Below are 21,721 nucleotides of genomic sequence, written 5' to 3' on the forward strand. Positions count from 1 at the left end.
GGGTGATGGATGTGGGACAGAGGGTCCACTCGCCGATAAACCCTAGGGATATACAAGCAATTGTTAAGGCAATTGCAGATAAAGGGCTTAACTCAGCTATGGTCTCCACCCTTATAGATGGTGTTTTTGGGGGAGACGATATGCTCCCATTTGACATAAAACAAACCTGTAGACTAATTTTTGACGGAGCAGGGATGATTGTTTTTAAACAAGAATGGGAAGATAACTGTGCAAGACAACTAGCTCAAGTAACTGGGGCGGATCACCCGCTACATGGTTCCAGCCTGCAGCGGCTGATGGGTACAGACCCAACAATGATTACCCCCCAAGCACAGGCCCTGGGCCTCCAGCCCCATGAAGTTATGACAATTACTTGTGCAGCCAGGGATGCTATTTGCACAGCCTCTAAAGTTATTGTTAAGCCATTGCCATGGTCCACCATAAGACAAAATGGAAGCGAGAGCTTTACACAATTTGTAAATTGCCTCCAGGCAGCAGTCGACTCCTCGACCCTGCCTGCGGAAGTGAAAGGCCCGGTTGCCACCAAGGTGGCCCACAAGAGCGTGCTGGCCACAGGCGGCGTGACCAGCCCGGCACAGTGGTGCTGCACAAGATCCGCCGCTACCAGAAGTCCACGGAGCTGCTGATCTGCAAGCTGCCCTTCCAGTGCCTGGTGTGCGAGATCACGCAGGACTTCAAGACCGACCTGCGCTTCCAGAGCCCAGCTGTAGGCGAGCGAGGCCTACCTGGTGAGGCTCTTCGAGGACATCCAGCTTACCTGGCGCATCCATGGGGAGTGCACCTGAGGCCACAGCCCATTCGCTTTTTTCTTCCGATTAACATCATGTTGGTAGAGCACCAACAACTGTTATAAGAATGTTCTTGTTCAGAGCACCTTATGTTTTCTATTCGAGTTTTCTATTGAAGATTGTTCTATTTGAGTTTTCTATTGAAGATTGTTATATATTGTTATATTTTACCTAATTTAATTGTGCATAGGGAGGGGGGATATGTTGTAGTGAGGGTCTGGCGCCCGGAAGATATCGCGTTGTACGGGAAGACAGGGTCCCCCTCCCGATAGCCAATAGCGTTCAGTGCCCAGGTTATATAAGGCTGTTTCTCCCGCCAATAAACGCCATTTGCCGTCCACCACATTGGTGTCCGCGAGCCGATGGACCGAGCGACCTGGGATTGGTCGCCATGCCGTTCCCGAACCAGGTCGCCACGACTACGATAGGCAACAACACCACCAAAGTTGGGGACACCTTCATGGCACCCTGGTGGTGTCACGTACTGGAGATGGGGACACCCCCACAGTGTCACCCCCACGGACCACTTTGTTCCCATGGGTCGGGGGTTGACACCCCTCACTTTTGCAATTAAGGTTTATTTTTCGATAATGGGGGTTAGGGGATGTCCCCCCCCATGTCCCCATGTAAACTAAGCATGCACGCTGCAGTTTTCAGCCTAGGCTTTTAAGAGCAAAGCCAGAAAATTCCACACCGCTCAGTACAAAGCTGTGCGATGATGAGAGTGACTCAAGCTCTGCCCAAAGGATGAAAAGTAGCATCAAAACGGCTGAAGAGAGGGGGGACAATGAGGCAAGGTAGCCCTGCAGAGAAGTCAGGAGAACACCTCTGCCTTCTGGGATCAGGAGCCTCTCTTCCCCCAACAGAGACGCCTGCAGGGTGAGGGGCACACGCTCACTTCTGCTCAGTGCTGCCCTGAGAAACTCAGACAGCTTGAGACAGCTGTTCTCTAACTCAGCGCGCCTGTGCTCAGGCCGTGCTACTTGCAGTTCTGTGCACGTGCTTTGCAGGCAGTGCGTTTATGGGCAGGGCCAAGGACTGGTGCATCCATTGCTTCTATAACCTGCAGCATCCCCTGATGGAGATGTGGGAGTTCTGACCCAGCGCCGCGAGTGGAATAACGAGGAGGTGGTGCAGCAGCTCACTGAGTGCCACTGGACAAATCAGGCCGTGCGCTCTTTGTGAATACAAAGCTCCAATTGTTTATTGATGGACTGCAACCAGAGTGCCAAGCTGGGCTGCTGCCACGAAGCCGCTGCCTTCTGATGCTCCTCCACTCAGTCCTTCAGCTGCAGCTTCTCCATCATCTCCACAAGGCTGTTCATTGTGGAGAACTGGAAAAAAAGAAAGCGAGCGTCAAAGTAGGACACCGCTTCCCCCAGCATTCTACAATCCCCTTCACGTCTGACAGACAGAGAACAACAAGAGCCGTGTCTGTGCTCACCGAGGACTCACCTCTGCACGTGCAGCGGCAGCTCTCAGAGCAGCCTTCTTCATTTCTGCTCTCCTCTCTTTTTGTCGTTGTCGTCTTGCTATAGAGAAAGAGGAGAGAAATTCAGTTTGTCAACAGCAAAACCGCGGAAACATGGGTACATGAAAACAGGTTAGGAAGCCTCTCAGGGAAGGGTATTTCCAGTGGGACAAGCAGAAGGCCGTCATGGATTTCATGGGAAAAGAGAGGGTTACACTTTCTGGCACTTCCTTGCCATTGGACTCGGCAGCCTTCTACTCTTTTCCCCTCTCCGCAGAGAGAAGGAGAAAGCAAAGCAAATCCTAAGCAAACTCCATGCACCTGATAAGGGAAGCACCTCACCAGGGCAGCTGCAGCACCTTCCTACCTCTTCGCTTTGAGGTCCGGAACCGCTCAGTCGGCGCTGGGGCAGGCCCAGGGTGTGTTGCTGGAGCTGGCACACCGCCTCTGCTCTGATGTGGGCTCTGAGCCTTCTCCCCATCGCGCTCCACCTTCACTTGTTTCTTGGCAGGCCACAGCTCTGCTTTTTGCTCCTCTTCCTCCACTCCCTTGCGCTTTCTTGCAGCCATGGTCTTGGAGAGGGAGTGGTTGTCAACTGCAGGGGAAGGTCTTTCCCCTCTGCTGGGACCTGCTGTTCCAGGAAGCCCTCCTGGAGCCTGGAGAGGAGCTTTCGCGTACATCTTGCCGTTTGGCTCAGCACCTCTCCCTGTTCAAATCAAGCAAGGGGAAGCAGCAAGATTAAAAGAGAGTCACACACTGCCTTCGGTCTGCAAAATGGGCCACAATGCTAGGAACTCTCGAGTGTTCACAGCAATGGACCTTGGGATCTTGGCTGAACTGTGGGCCATTTCCAATTGGGACAGGAAAGGCAACTGTAATCCCCAGGGATTAAGATCTCAAGCAACACGCAACGACAGCAGTCCCAGGAAAGGACAGACAGAAAGCCTAACTAGAAAGACAGTGCACCAAACCCAGATGCTGCTGTGTGTCTGTACCTCTCTTGGGGGCTGTGCCACACTCCATGCTCCTCCCCTGGCTTCCTGCAAGGCTGCGCTTCACTGCAAGCCTGCTTGCATCAGCTTCTGTCAGAAAGGAAACAAGAAAGACATGAAGAGCATCTCTTTGGAGGAGCATTTTAGCACAGCCAACCACAAACTTCTGCTCCTCAAGCGTAGTTTCTTCAATTGGCCTTTCTGCTGCTACAACGCTGTGCCATTTCTGCAGTCAGCACAGATCTGCAGTGCCCCTTCTTTTCTCCTCCATCCCACACAGCCCTTCATGCAGCCCTATTTAGAGGCAGGTACCCACACCACAGCTCACAAGAGCTTCTTACCTGGGGAGGCTTTCCGTTTCCCCCCAAGCCCAGCACCATTCCATGGACGCGCAGGCTCCGTCCCTACAACAACAGATTGTGTGTTGATTTCACAGACACCAGGAGCAGCACTGTCCTGTTAGCCCACGTCCACCACAAAAACCAAAAGACACTCTTCTACAGCCAGAACAGAAACTGATCGTTAAACTGCAGTGCGCTTGCACAAAGCACTACTGCTCTCATTCCCGCTCAGGTGGCAGCAGAGGAACCCCAGTCTGCCTGACAGCTCTGCATGCTGCAGAGCAAAGCTGCGTCAGCACACAAAACGCTATCAGCTGCAAAAGTCGAGGCACGGATTTTTTGTCCCTACAGGGAATGCACTCAGCTCTGAGCACCACCACTTACACACACACTTCTGTCTCACTGCTGCCATCTGTTGCTGTTGGCCTCTCTAATGCTTCCACCATGGTTACCGGACATCCCTGCAGTGCTGCACCGCTCAGAAGTAATACTTAAAATGCATTCTTCCATACTTCATGACAGAGGACTGCAGAGACTCACTTTTGCGTGGTGCTAAGGATGGTCCGTCCCCATCGCGTCCCTCTGTGCGCTGCAAGGCGCTGTTGGTTCTCTGGCAGCCTGCTGGGTGCTGCTCCCTAGCACAGGGAACTGCGCCGCGCTGCTTCTGAGGAGAGAAATAAAGGGCCATGGAAACGGGCACCCAACGTTTGCAAAGAGATGCAGCGTTCCAGATGGTGCCAGAGATGGGTATCAGAGTGCTGAGACGTTAGTTATCACTAACGGAAACATTTGGGAGCGCATTCACAACATCTGCACGCGCTGCAATTTCTGGGCATATCCAGCTTTCTCATCGTTCAGGTGGAGAAGACGGGCGCTCTCAGACATCACTTCGGGGGGTTAAACCAACACACCTGCAAACACCAGCATTATTCCGAGGGAAACAGTGACTTCAGGTGCCACAGTTCAACCCATGCAAAATTACCGTACACAGCCTTAGCTCTTCACCACTATTTCTTCCCCACCCTTTACTACTGCAGGCAGCTAGAACAAACTTCTCAGCAGAAACCCAGGGCAGCTGGCAAACCATAACCAGGCGCAGCTGGCAGGAGGGCAGTGCCCGCTCTCTGCTCCCACCCTGCCCCAGCAGGTTAAGGAGCCTGGCAATGCTGTCCTGTTGCTGCAAGTGCACAACCCAGCCGCTTACTGAGCTAACAAAGGACCAGCAGGGCTCCCCCTGCTCCACCCCTTCCCCTCCAAAACCAGAGAAAGGAGAAACCCAAGCGAAAGAAACCCAGCCATACCTTTCCACGTGCAAAGCAGCGATGGCAACTGCGTCCGTCTCCCTGCTGAGACATGCTGGGGAACGTCTCAGGGGAAGCTCAAGTTCCCGGGGTCCTCTCCACAGGGGCTGCCCGCACTGTTGGAAAGAGCTGGCTTCACTCTCTCTTCAAGTGCCTCGATCCCCAAAATCTCCTTTTGGAAAGGAAAAAGGAACCCTAAGGAAAGAACCTGCAAGTGAAAAACAGTGAGGAAGAAGCATTTTCCCAGCATTCTTCTGCTGTGCAGTTTAGACTCTCGGGCAGGGCAATGTCTCGAAACCAGCTGGTTACAAGGACTGTCCCCAAAATACACCCAGCTCCTGTACAGCTGCCATGATTTCTGACAGCAAGTGTTCTCCATCTCCTCAATAGTTACGCGCCTTGAAGCACATGGCTGGTGTTGCTGTCCTGAAGAAAACTCCCTCTGTCTCACCGCCAGCCGGGACGAGGGCTGATGCAGCGTGCCCACCCCAGCCCAGCTTTCCTGCTGAGACACCTCCCAGCAACCACCCAGCACCAAACCCAGCTCACCTGCTCGGCCTGCTCAGCCTGAGCTGTGCCCAGCTCACACACACGCCGCAGCGGTGCTTCCGACGGGCTCTCGCAGGGTGATCTCTCAAGGAAAGCTCACAGCTCAGTCTCTGCGTGCAGCACGCTCACCAGAGCACCAGCTCTGCTCACCGGCTGTGCCACAAACGCTCCCACCTCGGCGATGACTGTGACCTCAGCGAGTGCCCGCATCACTTCTGTGCTTCCATCATAAGCAAAGGGCGTGCTCACCTCCCAGATCCAAATTTTAGGAAACCAACACCATGGTCTCCCAACGGGTTTATTTAAGTAAAAGAACAGAGAAATTAAGATGACCCTCGTGCAGCCAGTTCTTGCTCAGGTGCTGCACGATCGGACCAAGGAGATGTTACCCCCAGGCTGCCTCCAGCTTGGAGGATTTGAGCTCCCAAGCAACTAGCAAGCATTTGGACGTGCCCTCCCCCTGCTTTTTACAAGGACAGACGAGTCCTTCTTGGGATGCCAGCTATTCTGCAAAGGCGGAATAGCTCTGTTCTTGGGCCGCAGCTCCATGGCCACGCGCTTCTCAAATACTGGGGCTGCATTACCTCCTGGGCATCCACACGTGCTCTGACTCTCCCGCAGGGTTTCTGGCTTCCTGCTGGGGAGCTTCTCATCTTCTGCAATATCATTCCTGCCTCCTCTGGTACCATCCTGGGAGATGCTGCGGAGCTCATGAGCCTGAACTACCTTCCTCCCATCAGCAGCTGCTCTTGCTTTAAAGAAGTGCCAGCACCTACGAATCAGCTTGGAGAAAGTAATTCTGGGGACCCAGAGACACTGCAAGTTTCAATGCAGCTCCCACAAGAACGCTGCTGTTAAATCCATAGAATCATAGAATGGATCAGGTTGGAAAAGACCTGAAAGATCATCGAGTCCAACCGCAACCTGACCATACTCCCCTAACTCTAACAACCCACCACTCAATCATGTCCCTGAGCACCACATCCAGAGCTCTTTAAACACGTTCAGGGACAGCCAGGACACATCCCCAATTAGCCAGGACTGCTGAAGGATGATGGAGAGCGGCTTGGCAGCCACGTCTGCCAACCCCCTCAGCACCCCAAGGTTCAATCCATCCGGCCCCATGGCTTTCAAAGCAGGTTTTGTTTCTTTAATTATTGTCTCCCATTCTATCTTTTCTTTTAGAAAGGAATCTAAAAGATGAAAAGTAAGAAAGTACTAAACAAAATGAATCAAAAGAAATGAAAAAAGGAAAGAAAGGGGAATAGATGAAAAGAGACGGAAAGAAAAGGGGAGAGGGAAAGAAAAGGGGAGAGGGAAAGAAAAGGGGAGAGGGAAAGAAGAGGGGAGGGGGAAAGAAGAGATGGAAAAGAGAAAACGAAATGAAAAAAGGAAAAAAAGGAAAGGAAGGGAAGAAAAGAAGAAAAAGGAAAGGAGAAAAAACCATCCTTCCATCACCATTGCTACCACAAGCACTAAACCATATCCTGTAACTCCTAATCCAGACGCCTCTTGAACACTGCCAGGGACGGCGACTCCACCACCTCCCTGGGCAGCCATTCCAGAGCCTGAGAGAACAAGTTCTTCCTTAAGTCTAACCTAAACCTCCTCTGGTACAACTTATGGCCATTTCCTCGGGTCCTGTTTGTTGCCTGGGAGAAGAGGCCAAACCCCTCCTCATCACAGCCTCCATTCAGGAAGTTGTAGATTGCAATGAGGTCTCCTCTGAGCCTCCTCTTCTCCAGACTGAACAACCCCAACTCCTTCAGCCGCTCCTCGTAAGGCCTGTGCTCCGGACCCCACACCAGCTTTGTTGCCCTTCTCTGGACACGTTCCAGGGCCTCAGTGTCTTTTTTTGTAGTGAGCGGCCCAAAACTGAACACAGTGCTCAATGCGTGGCCTCACCAGGGCTGAGTACAGGGGGATGATTCCCTCCCTGCTCCTGCTGGCCACGCTATTTCTAATGCAAGATGCTGTTGGCCCTCTTGGCCACCTGGGCACACCTCTGTCCCTGGAAAGGTGATGGAACAGCTTGTGCTGGATGCCATCTCCAGACAACCGGAAGAAAAGGAGGTTATCAGGAGTAATCAGCAAGGGGGAGGGCATGCTTGACCAACCTGGTAGCCTTCTACAATGTTGTCACTGGCTGGGTGGATGTAGTGCATGTAGTCTACCTTGCTTTCAGCAAGGCGTTTGATACCGTCTCCCACAACATCCTTATGACAAAGCTGAGGAAGTGTGGACAGATGAGTGGACAGTGAGGTGGGTTGAGAACTGGCTGACTGGCAGAGTGCAGAGGGTCGTCGTTGGCGGTGCAGAGTCCGGTTGGAGACCTGTAACCAGCGGTGTTCCTCAGGGGTCGGTGCTGGGTCCGGTCCTGTTCAACATCTTCATCAATGTCCTCGATGAGGGAATAGTGCTCACCCTCAGCAAGGGTGATCTGTGAGGCCCCGTGTACTGAAAGGCAGCCACACGGTCTCCCATGAGCCTTCTGTTCTCCGGGCTCAACAAGCCCAAACCTCTCAGTCTCTCTCCAAAGGAGACATTCCCGATGCTCTGAAGCCTTTGAAGTCATGTTCCTGATGTCCAAGTTACGTGCCCATCATGTGTTAATGCTGTTGTGCCAATCGGTGGGCTCAACAGCTGCAACAAAGACACCAACGTCTTTGGGATAGACTTATTTTACTGCCTATGACAAAATAAAACCAACAGTAATATTGGCAGCGTCTATAGCCAAAAGAGAAGCTTAGCAGTAAAGGGAATAAGCAAGGCAGTGGGCCTACTCATTGCCACGTGAGCACAGTGGTGAAGAAAGATCCACGACCAATTGCCCCAGCACTTTACCATCAGCCAGATCCGCAGTCACTGGGGAGCCCTGTTTCACAGAATCACAGAACTGTAGGGATTGGAAGGGATCTCCAGAAATCATTGAGTCCAACCCTCCTGCCAAATCAGGTTCCCTACACCAAGTCGCACAAGTAGGCATCCAGGCGGGTCTTGAATATCTCCAGAGAAGGGTCTTGAATATCTCCACCACCTCCCTGGGCAGCCTGTTCCAGTGCTCCGTCACCTCACCATAAAGAAGTTCTTGCGCACATTGGTGCAGAACTTCCTATGCTCCAGCTTCTGGCCGTTTCCCCTTGTCCTGTCTCCGCACACTGCTGAAAAGAGTCCGGCCTCTCCACTCTGCCCCCCACCCCTTAGATATTTATAGACCTGGATCAGGTCCCCTCTCAGTCTTCTCTTCTCAAGGCTAAACAGGCCCAGCTCACTCAGCCTTTCCTCATAGGGGAGATGCTCCAGGCCCTTCACCATCCTTGTGGCTCTCCGCTGGACTCTTTCCAAGAGATCCCTGTCTTTTTTGTACTGGGGAGCCCAGAACTGGACACAGTACTCCAGATGAGGCCTTACCAGGGCAGAGTAGAGGGGGAGGATCACCTCCCTCGACCTGCTGGCCACGCTCTTTTTAGTGCACCCCAGATGCCGTTGGCCTTTTTGGCCACAAGGGCACACTGCTGGCTCATGGCCAACCTGTCATCCACCAGGACACCCAGGTCCCTCTGCAGAGCTCCTCTCCAGCAGGTCATCCCCCAACCTGTACCGGTGCATACAATTATTCCTCCCTAGGTGCAAGACTCTACACTTGCTTTTGTTAAACCTCATCTGGTTCCTTACTGCCCAGCTCTCCAGCCTGTCCAGGTCTCGCTGAATGGCAGCACAGCCTTCAGGCGTGTCAGCCAATCCTCCCAACTTCGTATCATCAGCAAACTTGCTGAGGGTGAGCACTATTCCCTCATCGAGGACATTGATGAAGATGTTGAACAGGACCGGACCCAGCACCGACCCCTGGGGAACACCGCTGGTTACAGGTCTCCAACCAGACTCTGCACCGCCAACGACGACCCTCTGCGCTCTGCCAGTCAGCCAGTTCTCAACCCACCTCACTGTCCACTCATCTGTCCACACTTCCTCAGCTAATTTCTATTAATCGCTGCCCCAACCCATCACGCAGGGGATAAAATGGAGGAGGGGAATCAACTCTTTGAAAGGGTGAGTGACAGCAGGACGAGGGGAAATGGTTTGAAGTTGAGGGAAGGGAGATTTAGGGTGGATGTCAGTGGGAAGTTCTTTACAGAGAGAGCGGTGAGGTGCTGGAACAGCTGCCCAGAGAGGCTGTGGATGCCCCGTCCATCCCTGGAGGTGTTCAAGGCCAGGTTGGATGGGGCCCTGGGCAGACTGGTCTAGTGTGAAATGTGGAGGTTGGTGGCCCTGCATGTAGCAGGGGGTTGGAGATTCATCATCCTTGAGGTCCCTTCCAACCCTGGCCATTCTGTGATTCTGTAATACAGCAACTGATGGCCGTCAGGACTCCTGCTGCCACAGTCAAAGAAGTGAATATGGACACAATCATCCCTTTCCCTTTGCCAAACCAGGACTCCCAATGAGGGAGCTGTTTATTCCAGAGTTTTTGGCTAATTCACTAGGCAGAGCAGTAAGCCCCGCAGTTCTCTAGTTATCGTGCCATCTGGTGCTGTGTTATTGGGAATAAAAGCACAGCACTGAGTGCCCAACATTACACACACCCCCTTTTTCAGCTCGTATCATGTCCAGGGCGATCCTATTCTATATGGCTGCAGGCCGTCCTGCTTGTAGCATCCAACTGTTCTGCAACTGCCTTCACTGCCTCCTTTGTGTAGTTCCTAAATCTCTGCTGATTGTAATAGATGCAGTTTATCCCATCTTCATTTTTGTTAATTGTCACCCACCAGAATAGAGATTCAAATCCTGCAGCAAATTGATTTCTAGCCTTAAATTCATCAGGGACACCTCTGGCCACCCCGGTCCATATATATTGTATGTATTTGAGTCCACTTATTGTATCAGCATCAAATGGGGCTCCTAGGCTCCTTCTGTTCCTTTTGTGAAGGCGTGAGAGATCCTTCTCAAATGCCAGAGTGAATGGCATGGCCAGATGAACAAGTGCACAGGTACCTCCCCAGTGAGATGGGAGAGTGGACTGTAAGATCTTCCCACCGCCAGAGATCTGCCCTGGGGACTCCCAGCCTCAAATAGTTCCCTGCTAAATCCTACGTAACATCCAAGGTCCCACTGTATGGTGAGAAATTCCCTACAGCCTGGTAGCCCTCAGCCTGCCTTGAGAGACAGCTCAGTTCTGTGCCTTGGCTTTCTGAGCCCAGGTCTGCAGCTCCAGACATCCCTGTATTGCTGCAGGTGACACGGCCTGTTTGTTAGCCCTGTATTGCTGCAGGTGACACGGCCTGTTTGTTAGCCCTGTATTGCTCCAGGTGACACGGCCTGTTTGTTAGCCCTGTATTGCTGCAGGTGACACGGCCTGTTTGTTAGCCCTGTATTGCTCCAGGTGACACGGCCTGTTTGTTAGCCCTGTATTGCTGCAGGTGACACGGCCTGTTTGTTAGCCCTGTATTGCTCCAGGTGACACGGCCTGTTTGTTAGCCCTGTATTGCTCCAGGTGACACGGCCTGTTAGCAGAGCTCGTTGCTCCTTGCTTTGCCCCCAGCTGCCCAGCAGGTCTGCGCCGAGCCGATGGGCTTCCTGCGTCCTCTGCTTTCTATTCAGAGGGACGGAGAGCTCTTGTGCTCTCAGAAGGGAAGGCAGCCTTGAAGAGCAGCCAGCTTTGCTCACCATCTTTGTTTTTACAGACAGATCCCGAGAGATCTGGGCCATCAGCCCGTGAAAGCTTAAAGCTCGCCGTCCCAAAGCTCAGGTCCTGCCCCGCTCCTTGCCATGCCCACATCCCTCGAGATCACCGGCCCCACTGCAGCCCAACCTTAACAGCTTTCATCATCTCCTCCGCATCGCTGATCTCCGAGGGCTGCAGCCCCCATCAGCACCAACCTCCTGCATCTGAAGCCAGAAAGCCTCGCCAGCAGCCTGCCCTCGTTCAGGTGTGCTCCTAAACACGTGGCATTTTCTCCCAGCAATACATCGTCTCGATCCTAAATGTGACATTTCCTCCCAAAACTATGACATTTTCTCCCAGAAATACCGGTTTTCTCCCAAAAATACGACGTTTGCTCCCCCATAATACCTGTTTTCTCAAAAATGTATGGCATTTTCTCCAAGAAATACCAGTTTTCTCCCCAAAATAGGACATTTGCTCCCAGAAATACCAGCTGCTTCCTCAAATATGACATTTTCTCCCAGAAATACCAGTTTTCTCTCCCAAATAGGAAGTTTTCTCCCAGAAATACCAATTTTCTCCTCAAAATATGACGCTTTTTAACAGATATACTCGTTTTCTCATAAAAAATATGTCATTTTCTCCCAGAAATACCAGCTTTTCCCCCCAAATAGGACATTTTCTCCCAGAAATACCAGTATTCTCCCCCAAAATGGGAAGTTTTCTCCAAGAAATACCAGTTTTCTCCCAAAAATACAACATTTTCTCCCAGAAATAGGAAGTTTTCTCCCCCAAAATAGGAAGTTTCCTCCAAGAAATTCCATTTTCTCCCCCCAAATAGGACATTTTTTCCCCAGAAATACCAGTTTTCTTCTTGAAATGTGAAATTTTCTCCCAGAAATACCAGTTTTCTCCTCAAAACATGACTCTTTTTAACAGATATACCCCTTTTCTCATTAAAAATGTCATTTTCTCCCAGAAATACCAGGTTTCTCCCCAAAATACGACATTTTCTCCCACAAATACCATTTTTTTTCCAGAAATATGACATTTTCTCCCAGAAATACCAGTTTTCTCCCCAAAAATAGAACATTTTCTCCCAGAAATACCAGTTTTCTCCCCAAAAATAGAACATTTTCTCTCAGAAATACCAGTTTTCCTTCGAACACAGGACATTTTCTCCCAGAAATCCCAGGTTTCTCCCCAAAAGAGGACATTTTCTCCCAGAAATACCTGTTTTCTACCCTAAAATATGTCATTATATCCATGCAATATCCTTTTTCTCCCCCAAAATACGACATTTTCTCCAAGAAATACCAGTTTTGTCCCAAAAATACCAGTTCTCCCAGAAACCACTTATATATGACAGAAAATGTCATATATCTGGGGAGAAAACTGGAATTTCTGGGAGAAAATGTCCTCTTTTGGGGAGAAAATGGGTATTTCTGGGTGAAAACTTCCTATTTTTAGAGAGAAACCTGGTATTTCTGGGAGAAAATGTCATATTTTGGGGGAGAAAACTGGTATTTTTTGGAAAAAATGTCATATTTTGGGGAAGAAAAGTGGTACTTCTGGGAGAAAATGTCGTATTTCAGGGGAGAAAAATGGTATTTCTGTCAGAAAACGTCGTTTTGGGGGGTGAAAACTGGTATTTCTGGGAGAAAATACCTTTTTTTTGAGAGAGAGAGAAAACTGGTATTTGTAGAGAAAATGTCGTATTTTTAATGAGAAATGTTGTATTTTTTAAATTGTCATATTTTGGGACAAAAACAGGTATTTCTGGGAGAAAACGTCCTATTTGTGGGGAGAAAACTGGTATTTCTGGGAGAAAATGCCATCGATTCTGGGAGAACAGTGGTATTTCTGGGCGAAAATGTTACGTATTTGGGAGCAGAGAGATTTTTCTGGGATAAGATGTCGTGTATTTGGGAGAAAATGTCACAGCTAGGATTGAAAAGCTGTATTTTGGGGAGAAAATGCCAGCAGTTTGGGGGGAAACCTGATATTTCTGGGAGAAAATGCCATCTCTATGGGAGAAAGCTGGATTTCTGTGAGAAAACCCATCAATTTTGGGAGCAAAATGGTATTTCTGTGAGAAAATGACTTAAATTTTGGGAGAAAAATGGTATTTCTGGGAGAAAACCCATAAATTTTGGGAGCAAAGTGGTATTTCTGTGAGAAGATGCCATACATTTGGGAGAAAAGAGATATTTCTGTGTGAAAATGCCATAAATTTTGGGAGAAAAGTGGTATTTCTGTGAGAAAACCCATCAATTTTGGGAGAAAAATGGTATTTCTGTGAGAAAATGACTTAAATTTGGGAGCAAAGTGATATTTCTGTGAGAAAACACCGTAAATGTGGGGAGAAAGCTGGTATTACTGTGAGAAAACCCATCAATTTGGGGAGCAAACTGATATTTCTGTGAGAAAATGCCATAAATTTTGGGAGAAAAGTGGTATTTCTGTGAGAAAATGACTTAAATTTTGGGAGAAAAATGGTATTTCTGTGAGAAAACCCATAAATTTTGGGACATAAATGGTATTTCTGTGTGAAAATGCCATCAATTTTGGGAGAAAAATGGTATTTTTGTGAGAAAATGACTTAAATTTGGGAGCAAAGTGGTATTTCTGTGAGAAAACACCGTAAATGTGGGGAGAAAGCTGGTATTTCTGTGAGAAAACCCATCAATTTGGGGAGCAAACTGATATTTCTGTGAGAAAATGCCATAAATTTGGGAGAAAAACGGTATTTCTGGGAGAAAAGCCATCAATTTTGGGACATCAGTGGTGTTTCTGTGAGAAAACCCATAAATTTGGGAGAGAAGTGGTGTTTCTGTGAGAAAATGCTGGGATGTGGGGTAATTATGGGGTATTTTGGGGGGTGGGTTACTATGGGGCGTTATGGGCTTTATGGGTTATTATGGGATGTGGGGCACAATGGGGGATTACGGGCTGTTATTCCAGGCTGTTGTTATGATGGGATGCGGGCACTCGGGGCTGTTGTTATTATGGGATGTCGCCGTATCTGATGGAAAAGCGCTGCCGGCTGTTCGGGTTCCGCCCCGCTTCGATCCGCGCTGACCTTGGGGAAGGGGGAGGCGGGGGGGGGCGGGAAGAGGCAGAACCGGAGCGGAACCGGAGCGGATCGGGAGCTGAAACGGACCGGACTGGGAGCAGAACCGGATCGGGAGCTGAACCGGACTGGACTGAGAGGAGAAGGAGACCCGGAGCAGAACCGGATCGGGAGCAGAACCGGACCGGAGCGTGGCATAAACAGAGCAGAACCCAACAGGGAACGGAGCAGAACTGGATCAGGACCGGGAATGCTCCAAATTGAACCGGATCTGGAGTAGAACCGGATCAGAACCGAACTGGGTCAAAACTGAAGTGGATCAGGAGTGGAATTCGTCCAGAACAGAACCGGATCAGAACTGGAGTGGGTCAGAACCGAACCGAACCGGATCAGAACTGAACCAAATCAGGAGAGGAAGTGGATCGGAACCCAAAGCGGATTAGGAGTGAAACCGGATCAGAACTGAGCTGGGTCAGAACTGAACCACACTGGAACAGAACTGGATTACAGCGGAACTGGATCAGCACCAGAACTGAATCAGAACCGGATCAAATTCAACTGGATCAGAACAGCGACTGACTGGGAGTAAAACCGGATCAGAACTGAACCGGATCAGGAGTGGAACCGGATGAGAAACAGATGAGAGCAGAACTGGATCAGAACTAAATCGGATCAGAACAGAACTGGATTAGAACAGAACCAGATCAGAACAGAACCGGATCAGAACCGGATCAGAACAGAACCAGATCAGAACAGAACCAGATCAGAACCGGATCAGAACAGAACAGCCCCAGATAAGAACCGGATCCTTCCCCCACCCAGGGGTCCCATCGGTGCGGGTGGGGGAGGGGCGATGAGTGGGGGGGTCCCTCGGGGGTCCCCGCTGAGGCGCCGCCGGGGGTCGCGGCCCGGAGGGGGGGCGGGGGGGGCTTCGGTGCCCCCCGGGAAACTGCAGCTCCTGGAGCGATTCTTCACCTCCCCGCTTCCTTCGGCCTCATCTTCATCATCATCATCATCGTCATCCGCTTCGTCCCCAGGGGGGGCAGCTGGGTCACGTGGTGACATCTTGGGGTCACCTGAGGTCACCTCGGGGGGCTTTGGGGACCCCCTGGGGTCACGTGGGGACATCTCGGGGTCACCTGGGGGCACCCTGAGGTCACGTGGGGCCATCTCGGGGTCACCGGGGGGCAACTCGGCGGGTTTTGGGGACCCCCTGGTGTCACGTGGGGTCACCCCGAGGTCACGTGGGGGCTGCCGGGACCCCCTTGGAGACATCTTGGGGTCACTTGAGGACATCCGTCCCCCCCCCGGCGTCGCCCTGGGGTCACGTGGGGGCATCTCGGGGGGCTTTGGGGACACTTTGGGGTCACCTGAGGACACCCCGAGGTCACGTGGGGGCACCCATCTCCCCCCCCCCGGAAACCCCATGGGTTCCTATGGGGCCGCAGCCCCCCTTTATGTCCCCCCCGGTGGCACGGGGACATTTGGGGACACCGGAGGCAAAGGGGGGGGGGAAGCCGAATTGGACCCCCCCCCAAATGAACGACGCCGGGGGGGGAACGGGGAAAGGGGGGGTGGAGGGGCGACATTTGGGGCCAATTCGGGGATGCTGAGGAGGGGGCAGAGCCGAAGTCAGGAGGGGTTGGGGAGGGGAGACGGGGGGGGGTCTGACGGGGGGGGCGGCCCTCGACGTTGGCGTTCATTGGAAACGATGGGGGGGGGGAAAGGGGGAACCCCAAAACGTGGGGTGGGGGGGACCCCAAAATGGGAGAAAAAAAGCCCCAAATGGGAAGGGGGGGGATCGAAATGGGAAGGGGGGGGGATGAAATATTGGGGGACCCCCCTGGAAAGGAGCGGATTTTCGAGGTTCTTGGATGAGCTGACAGTGAGGCTGCTGAGCCCGGCGAAGCTACGGGAATTTGGCTGGAATCTCCCCCCCCGACCCCCACCCAGTATGGGCGAGAGAATCCAAGCAAGGGGGGAAACCCCCCCGAATAGAGGGGGTGAAAGCAGGGAGCTGCGGGAGGAGGAGGAGGAGGAGGAAGAGGAAGAGGTGGGGGGGGGGGGGGAGGATATGGGGTCGGGGGGGGGCGTGGGGTCAGGGAAGGAATATGGGGTCATGGGGGGGATATGGGGTCAGGGGGGGATATGGGGTCAGGGGGGATGGATATGGAGATATGGGGGGGATATTGGAGACATGGGAGGGGATATGGGGTCGGGGGGGATATGGGATCATGGGAGGGATATGGGGTCAGGGGAGAGATATGGGGTCATGGGGGATGGATATGGAGATATGGGGGGGATATGGGGGGGGGATATGGGGCCATGGGGGGGGGCGTGGGGTCGGGGAAGGGATATGGGGTCATGGGGGGGGATATGGGGTCAGGGCGGATGGATATGGAGATATGGGGGGATATGGAGTCATGGGGGCGGGATGTGGGGTCGGGGGGTGGGATATGGGGCTGGGGGGGGCACATTTGTGGGGATATGGAGGGAATATGGGGTTCTGGGGGGTTTATGGCGGAAAAGAGGGTCAGGGGGATATGGGGTAATGGGAGGGGGATGGGGGGATCATGGGGGGTGATGTGGGGTCATGGGGGGATATGGGGTCAGGGAGGGGATATGGGGTCATGGGGGATGGATATGGAGATATGGCGGGATATGGGGTCATGGGGGGGGGATGTGGGGTCATGGCGGGGGAGGTTATGGGGTCGGGGGAATGGGATATGAGGTCGAGGGGGCACATTTGGGGGATATGGGGGGATATATGGGATCATGGGGGAGGATATGGGGTCGGGGGGTGGGATATGGGGCTGGGGGGGGGCACATTTGGGGGGATATGGAGGGAATATGGGGTTCTGGGGGGTTTATGGGAGAATAGGGGGTCGGGGGATATGGGGTCATGGGAGGGGGATGGGGGGATCATGAGGGGTGATTTGGGATCATGGGGGGATATGGGGAGGTCATGGGGGGATATGGGGTCATAGGGTGGGGATATGGGGTCGGGGGGGAGGGATGTGGGGTCATGGGAGGGGATATGGTGTCATGGGGGGGATATGGGGTCATAGGGTGCGGATATGGGGTCATGGGGGATGGATATGGAGATATGGGGGGGATATGGGGAGGATATGGGACCATGGGGGGGGGGATATGGGGTCATGGTGGGGGAGGTTATGGGGTCGGGGGAGTGGGATATGAGGTCGGGGGGGCACATTTGGGGGATATGGGGGGATACATGGGATCATGGGGATATGGGATATGGGGTTGGGGAGTGGAATATGGGGCTGGGGGAATATGGGGTCCTGGGGGGTTTATGGGGGAATAGGGGGTCAGGGGGGATATGGGGTCATGGGAGGGGGATGGGGGGATCATGGGGGGTGATTTGGGATCATGGGGGGATATGGGGAGGTCATGGGGGGATATGGGGTCATAGGGTGTGGATATGGGGTCGGGGGGGAGGGATGTGGGGTCATGGGAGGGGATATGGTGTCATGGGGGGGATATGGGGTCATAGGGTGCAGATATGGGGTCATGGGGGATGGATATGGAGATATGGGGGGGATATGGGGGGGGATATGGGGCCATGGGGGAGGGGGGGTCGGGTGGGTACATTTGGGGGGATATGGGGGGATATGGGACCATGGGGGGGGGATGTGGGGTCATGGGGGGGGGGGGGTTGGGGTCGGGGGGTGGATATGGGGTCAGGGTTAGTGGATATGGAGATATGGGGGGATATCGGGGAGATATAGGATCATGGGGGGGATATGGGGTCAGGGAGGGGATATGGGGTCAGGGGGGATGGATATGGAGATATGGCGGGATATGGGGTCATGGGGGGAGGGTTATGGGGTCGGGGGTGTGGAATACGAGGTTGGGGGGGCACATTTGGGGGATATGGGGGGATATATGGGATCATGGGTGAAGATGGGGTTGGGAGGTGGGATATGGGGCTGGGGAGGGCACATTTGGGGGGATATGGGGGGAATATGGGGTCCTGGGGGGGGTTATATGGGGGAATAAGGGGTCAGGGGGGATATGGGTTCATGGGAGGGGGATGGGGGGATCATGGGGGGTGATATGGGATCATGGGGGGATATGGGGAGGTCATGGGGGGATATGGGGTCATAGGGTGGGGATATGGGGTCGGGGGGGAGGGATGTGGGGTCATGGGAGGGGATATGGGGTCATGGGGGGGATATGGGGTCAGGGGAGAGATATGGGGTCATGACGGATGGATATGGAGGTATGAGGGGGATATGGGGGAGGGATATGGGACCATGGGGGGGGGATGTGGGGTCATGGGGGGAGGGTATGGGGTCGGGGGAGGGAATACGGGTTCAGGGGGAGTGGATATGGAGATATGGGGGGATATGGAGTCGTGGGGGGGGGATGTGGGGTCAGGAGGTGGGATATGGGGCTGGTGGGGGGGCATATTTGGGGGGATATAGGGGGAATATGGGGTCCTGGGGGGGTTATATGGGGGAATAGGGGGTCAGGGGGCATATGGGGTCATGGGAAGGGGATGGGGGGATCATGAGGGGTGATATGGGATCATGGGGGGGGAATATGGGGTCGAGGGGGGGTGATGGGGGCGGGTATGGGGTCGGGAGCATATGGAGACATGGGGGGGGCATGGGGTCATGGGGGGCACATTCGGGGGGATATGGGGGAGATATGGGGTCATAGGAGGGACATATAGGGTTTTGGGATTTGCATAGGAGTGGGGGGGGTCTATAGGGCTGGAGAGGGCTCCTATGGGGCCATGGGGAGCAGGGGGAGGGGGGATATAGGGCCGTGGGGGGTACCTGGGTCCCCTTTTTTGGGGGGGGGGTGGACCCCTAATGTTGCCCCCCCCATTTCCTGCAGGACCCGGGAGCGGCTGCAGCTGTGTGGGGGTGAGTGAGATTTGGGGTGAAATGGGGCATTTTGGGGAGTGGGGAGTTGGGGGGTCTTTGGGGCAACGTGGGGGGGGAAAGGGGGGGCACAGCATTGAGTTTTGGGATCTCCCCCTCCTACAGCCCCCCCACGGCACAGCGGGAGCTCCAGGAACTGCGGGAGCGCATGGAGAGGTGATGGGAATCCATGGGACCCCATTGACCCCATAGAGACACCATTGACCCCATAAGGACCCCATTTACCCCATAGGGACCCCATTGACCCCATAGAGACCTCAGTGCCCCATAGAGACCTCAGTGCCCCATAGAGACCCCGTTGACTCCTTAGACACCCCAATGCCCCATAGAGACCCCAATGCACCCCATAGAGACCCCATTGACCCCATAGAGTCCCCAGTGTCCCCAATGCCCCCAATGACCCCAGTGATGTCCCCAATGTCCCCCAGATGCCCCCATTTTCCCCAATACCCCCATTGTCCCCGTTGATCCCAATGTCCCTAAAAACCCCAATGACCCCAATGTCCCCAATGACCCCAGCAACCCCCAATGTCCCCAATGTCCCCGATGACCCCAATGTCCCCATTGACCCCAATGTCCCCGATGACCCCAATGTCCCCAATGTCCCCGATGACCCTAACGTCCCCGATGACCCCAATGTCCCCAATGTCCCCGATGACCCCAATGTCCCCAATGACCCCAATATCCCCAATGTTCCCAATGTCCCCGATGACCCCAATACCCCCAATGTCCCCAATGTCCCTGATGACCCCAATGATGTCCCCAACACCCCCCCAGGCTCCAGGAGGATTTTGCCGCCTCGCAGCGCCTGAACCGGGTCCTGGAGGAGCGCCTGCAGGGTCTGGTGAGGGGGATGGGGGGAGGGGGAGGTCTCTATAGGGTGGGGGGGGGACATATATGGGGACACATATGGGGACACGGGCTGTGGTGGCCCCACAGACGCAGGCGGTGGCCCTACAGCGGGTAGCGCTGTCCCAAAGGCTGGCTGAGGCCCTACAGCAGTTCCTGGTGGCCCCCCCAGGGCAGGAAGTGGCCGTGGGGGTACAGGTGAGCGGGGGGGGGACATGTGGGGACATTGGGGGCATTGGGGGTATTGGGGACATCGGGGTCAGTGGGGACATTGGGGTCAATGGGGGCATTGGGGACATGGGGGGACATGGGGGGTATTGGGAGCGTTGGGGACACAGGGCATTGGGGACATTGGAGTCAATGGGGACATGGGGGACATTGGGGGACATTGGGGACATTGGGGTCAATGGGGTCATGGGGGGACAATGGGGAGATTGGGGTCAATGGGGACATTGGGGTCATTGGGGGACAATGGGGACATTGGGGTCAGTGGGGACATTGGGGACAATGGGGACATTGGGGGTATAGGGGGCATTGGGGGAAACGGGGACATTGGGGGCTTTGGGGTATTGGAGATTCTACGAGGACACTGGGGGTACTGAGAACATTGGGGTCACTATGGGGACATTAGGCTCCCTATGGGGACACTGGGGACACTGAAGAGCATTGGGAGACGTGGGGGAGATTGGGGTCTCTATGGGACTTTGGGGATATTAGGGTCACACTGGGGCTCTGGGGTCTCTATGGGGACATTGGGGTCAATGGGGACAATGGGGTCATTGGGGACATTGGGGTCACGTTGGGGTCTGTATGGGGACAAAGGGGTCAATGGGGACAATGGGGTCACATGGGGGTCACTGTGGGGACATTGGGGTCACGTTGGGGTCTCTATGGGGGCAAACGGGTCAATGGGGACAATGGGGTCACATTGGGGACCTCTATGGGGGCAAAGGGGTCAATGGGGACATTGGGGTCACGTTGGAGTCTCTATGGGGACAAACGGGTCAATGGGGACAATGGGGTCATATTGGGGTCACATTGGGGACAATGGGGTGAATGGAGACTTTGGGGTCACATTGAGGTCTTTACGGGGACAAAGGGGTCAATGGGGACAATGGGGTCACACTGGGGTCTCTATGGGAACAATGGGTTCTCTATGGGGTCAGTAGGGTCTCTGTGGGGACAATGGGATCTCTATGGGAACAATGGGTCCCTATGGGGTCAATGGGGGTCCTACAGTGCTGGTGTCCCTACAGACGTCCCCATGGGGTCGGACCCCCCGTGACGGCGATGGAGACAACGAGGAGGGGCCGCTGCCACCCCCCCCGGCCTTCCGGGACCCCCCCACCCCACAATAAAGTTCTGCCAGCCCCACACAGCCTTGGGGGTCCGCAGAGCCCAGCCTGGGGTCCCTATGGTGGCATTTTGAGGTCCCATGTCCCATTTTGGGGTCCCCACGTCCCACCATGGGGTCCCCATGTTCACTTTGGGGACTCTATCTTCACTTTGGGGTCTCTATGTTCACTTTAGGGTCCCCATGTCCCACCTTGGAGTCCCCATAACCCACTTTGGGGTCCCCATGTTCACTTTGGGGTCTTTATGTCCCATTCTCGGGTCCCCATATCCTACTTTGGGGTCCCCAGTACCACTTTGGGGTCCCCATGTCCACTTTGGGGTCCCCATGTCCCGTTTTGGGGTCTCCATGACCCAGTTTGTGTCCACCTGAACCCACTTTGGGGTCCCCATGTCCATTTTGGGGCC

General features: G+C 53.8%; 2 protein-coding genes across 4 annotated transcripts; one reads left to right on the forward strand and one right to left on the reverse strand.

Annotated features, from left to right (window-relative positions):
* Window positions 1-1,757: 1,757 nt before the first annotated feature.
* On the reverse strand, window positions 1,758-8,414 carry LOC149913444 (zinc finger CCCH domain-containing protein 11A-like). Of its 3 annotated transcripts, none has more exons than XM_090129715.1 (9): window positions 7,581-8,414; window positions 5,464-6,235; window positions 4,915-5,122; window positions 4,154-4,277; window positions 3,614-3,676; window positions 3,276-3,362; window positions 2,648-2,986; window positions 2,265-2,341; window positions 1,758-2,143 (listed from the first exon to the last, which is right to left on the reverse strand). In XM_090129715.1, exons 3-9 carry the CDS (start codon window positions 4,966-4,968, stop codon window positions 2,087-2,089), a joined length of 801 nt encoding a protein of 266 aa, XP_089985841.1. In that variant the 5' UTR covers window positions 4,969-5,122; window positions 5,464-6,235; window positions 7,581-8,414; the 3' UTR covers window positions 1,758-2,086. The 3 variants fall into 3 exon arrangements, with proteins under 3 accessions (XP_089985841.1, XP_089985840.1, XP_089985839.1); XM_090129714.1 differs by having other exon boundaries at window positions 5,464-7,474; window positions 7,581-8,411; XM_090129713.1 differs by having other exon boundaries at window positions 5,464-8,409.
* A 7,509-nt stretch (window positions 8,415-15,923) lies between these two features.
* On the forward strand, window positions 15,924-21,368 carry LOC149913445 (uncharacterized). The gene is made up of 6 exons (XM_090129722.1): window positions 15,924-16,251; window positions 19,065-19,093; window positions 19,217-19,267; window positions 19,889-19,955; window positions 20,051-20,158; window positions 21,217-21,368. Exons 1-6 carry the CDS (start codon window positions 16,021-16,023, stop codon window positions 21,316-21,318), a joined length of 588 nt encoding a protein of 195 aa, XP_089985848.1. The 5' UTR covers window positions 15,924-16,020; the 3' UTR covers window positions 21,319-21,368.
* Window positions 21,369-21,721: the final 353 nt, after the last annotated feature.

The sequence above is a fragment of the Phasianus colchicus genome, chromosome 37 (assembly GCF_987193195.1).
Source record: "Phasianus colchicus chromosome 37, bPhaCol1.hap1.1, whole genome shotgun sequence".
NCBI lineage: Eukaryota > Metazoa > Chordata > Aves > Galliformes > Phasianidae > Phasianus > Phasianus colchicus.

Bases quoted from the DNA above. Each gene is read 5' to 3' on its own strand.
- LOC149913444 (XM_090129715.1), bottom strand. From the start codon at position 4,968: ATGTCTCAGCAGGGAGACGGACGCAGTTGCCATCGCTGCTTTGCACGT. The intron at 3,363-3,613 runs GTAAGAAGCTCT...CCTTTCTGACAG, and splicing joins GAAACGGAAAGCCTCCCCAG to AAGCTGATGCAAGCAGGCTT. The intron at 2,144-2,264 runs GTGAGTCCTCGG...CTTTTTTTCCAG, and splicing joins CTGCCGCTGCACGTGCAGAG to TTCTCCACAATGAACAGCCT.
- LOC149913445 (XM_090129722.1), top strand. From the start codon at position 16,021: ATGAAATATTGGGGGACCCCCCTGGAAAGGAGCGGATTTTCGAGGTTC. The intron at 19,094-19,216 runs GTGAGTGAGATT...CCCCTCCTACAG, and splicing joins GCGGCTGCAGCTGTGTGGGG to CCCCCCCACGGCACAGCGGG. The intron at 19,956-20,050 runs GTGAGGGGGATG...GTGGCCCCACAG, and splicing joins AGGAGCGCCTGCAGGGTCTG to ACGCAGGCGGTGGCCCTACA.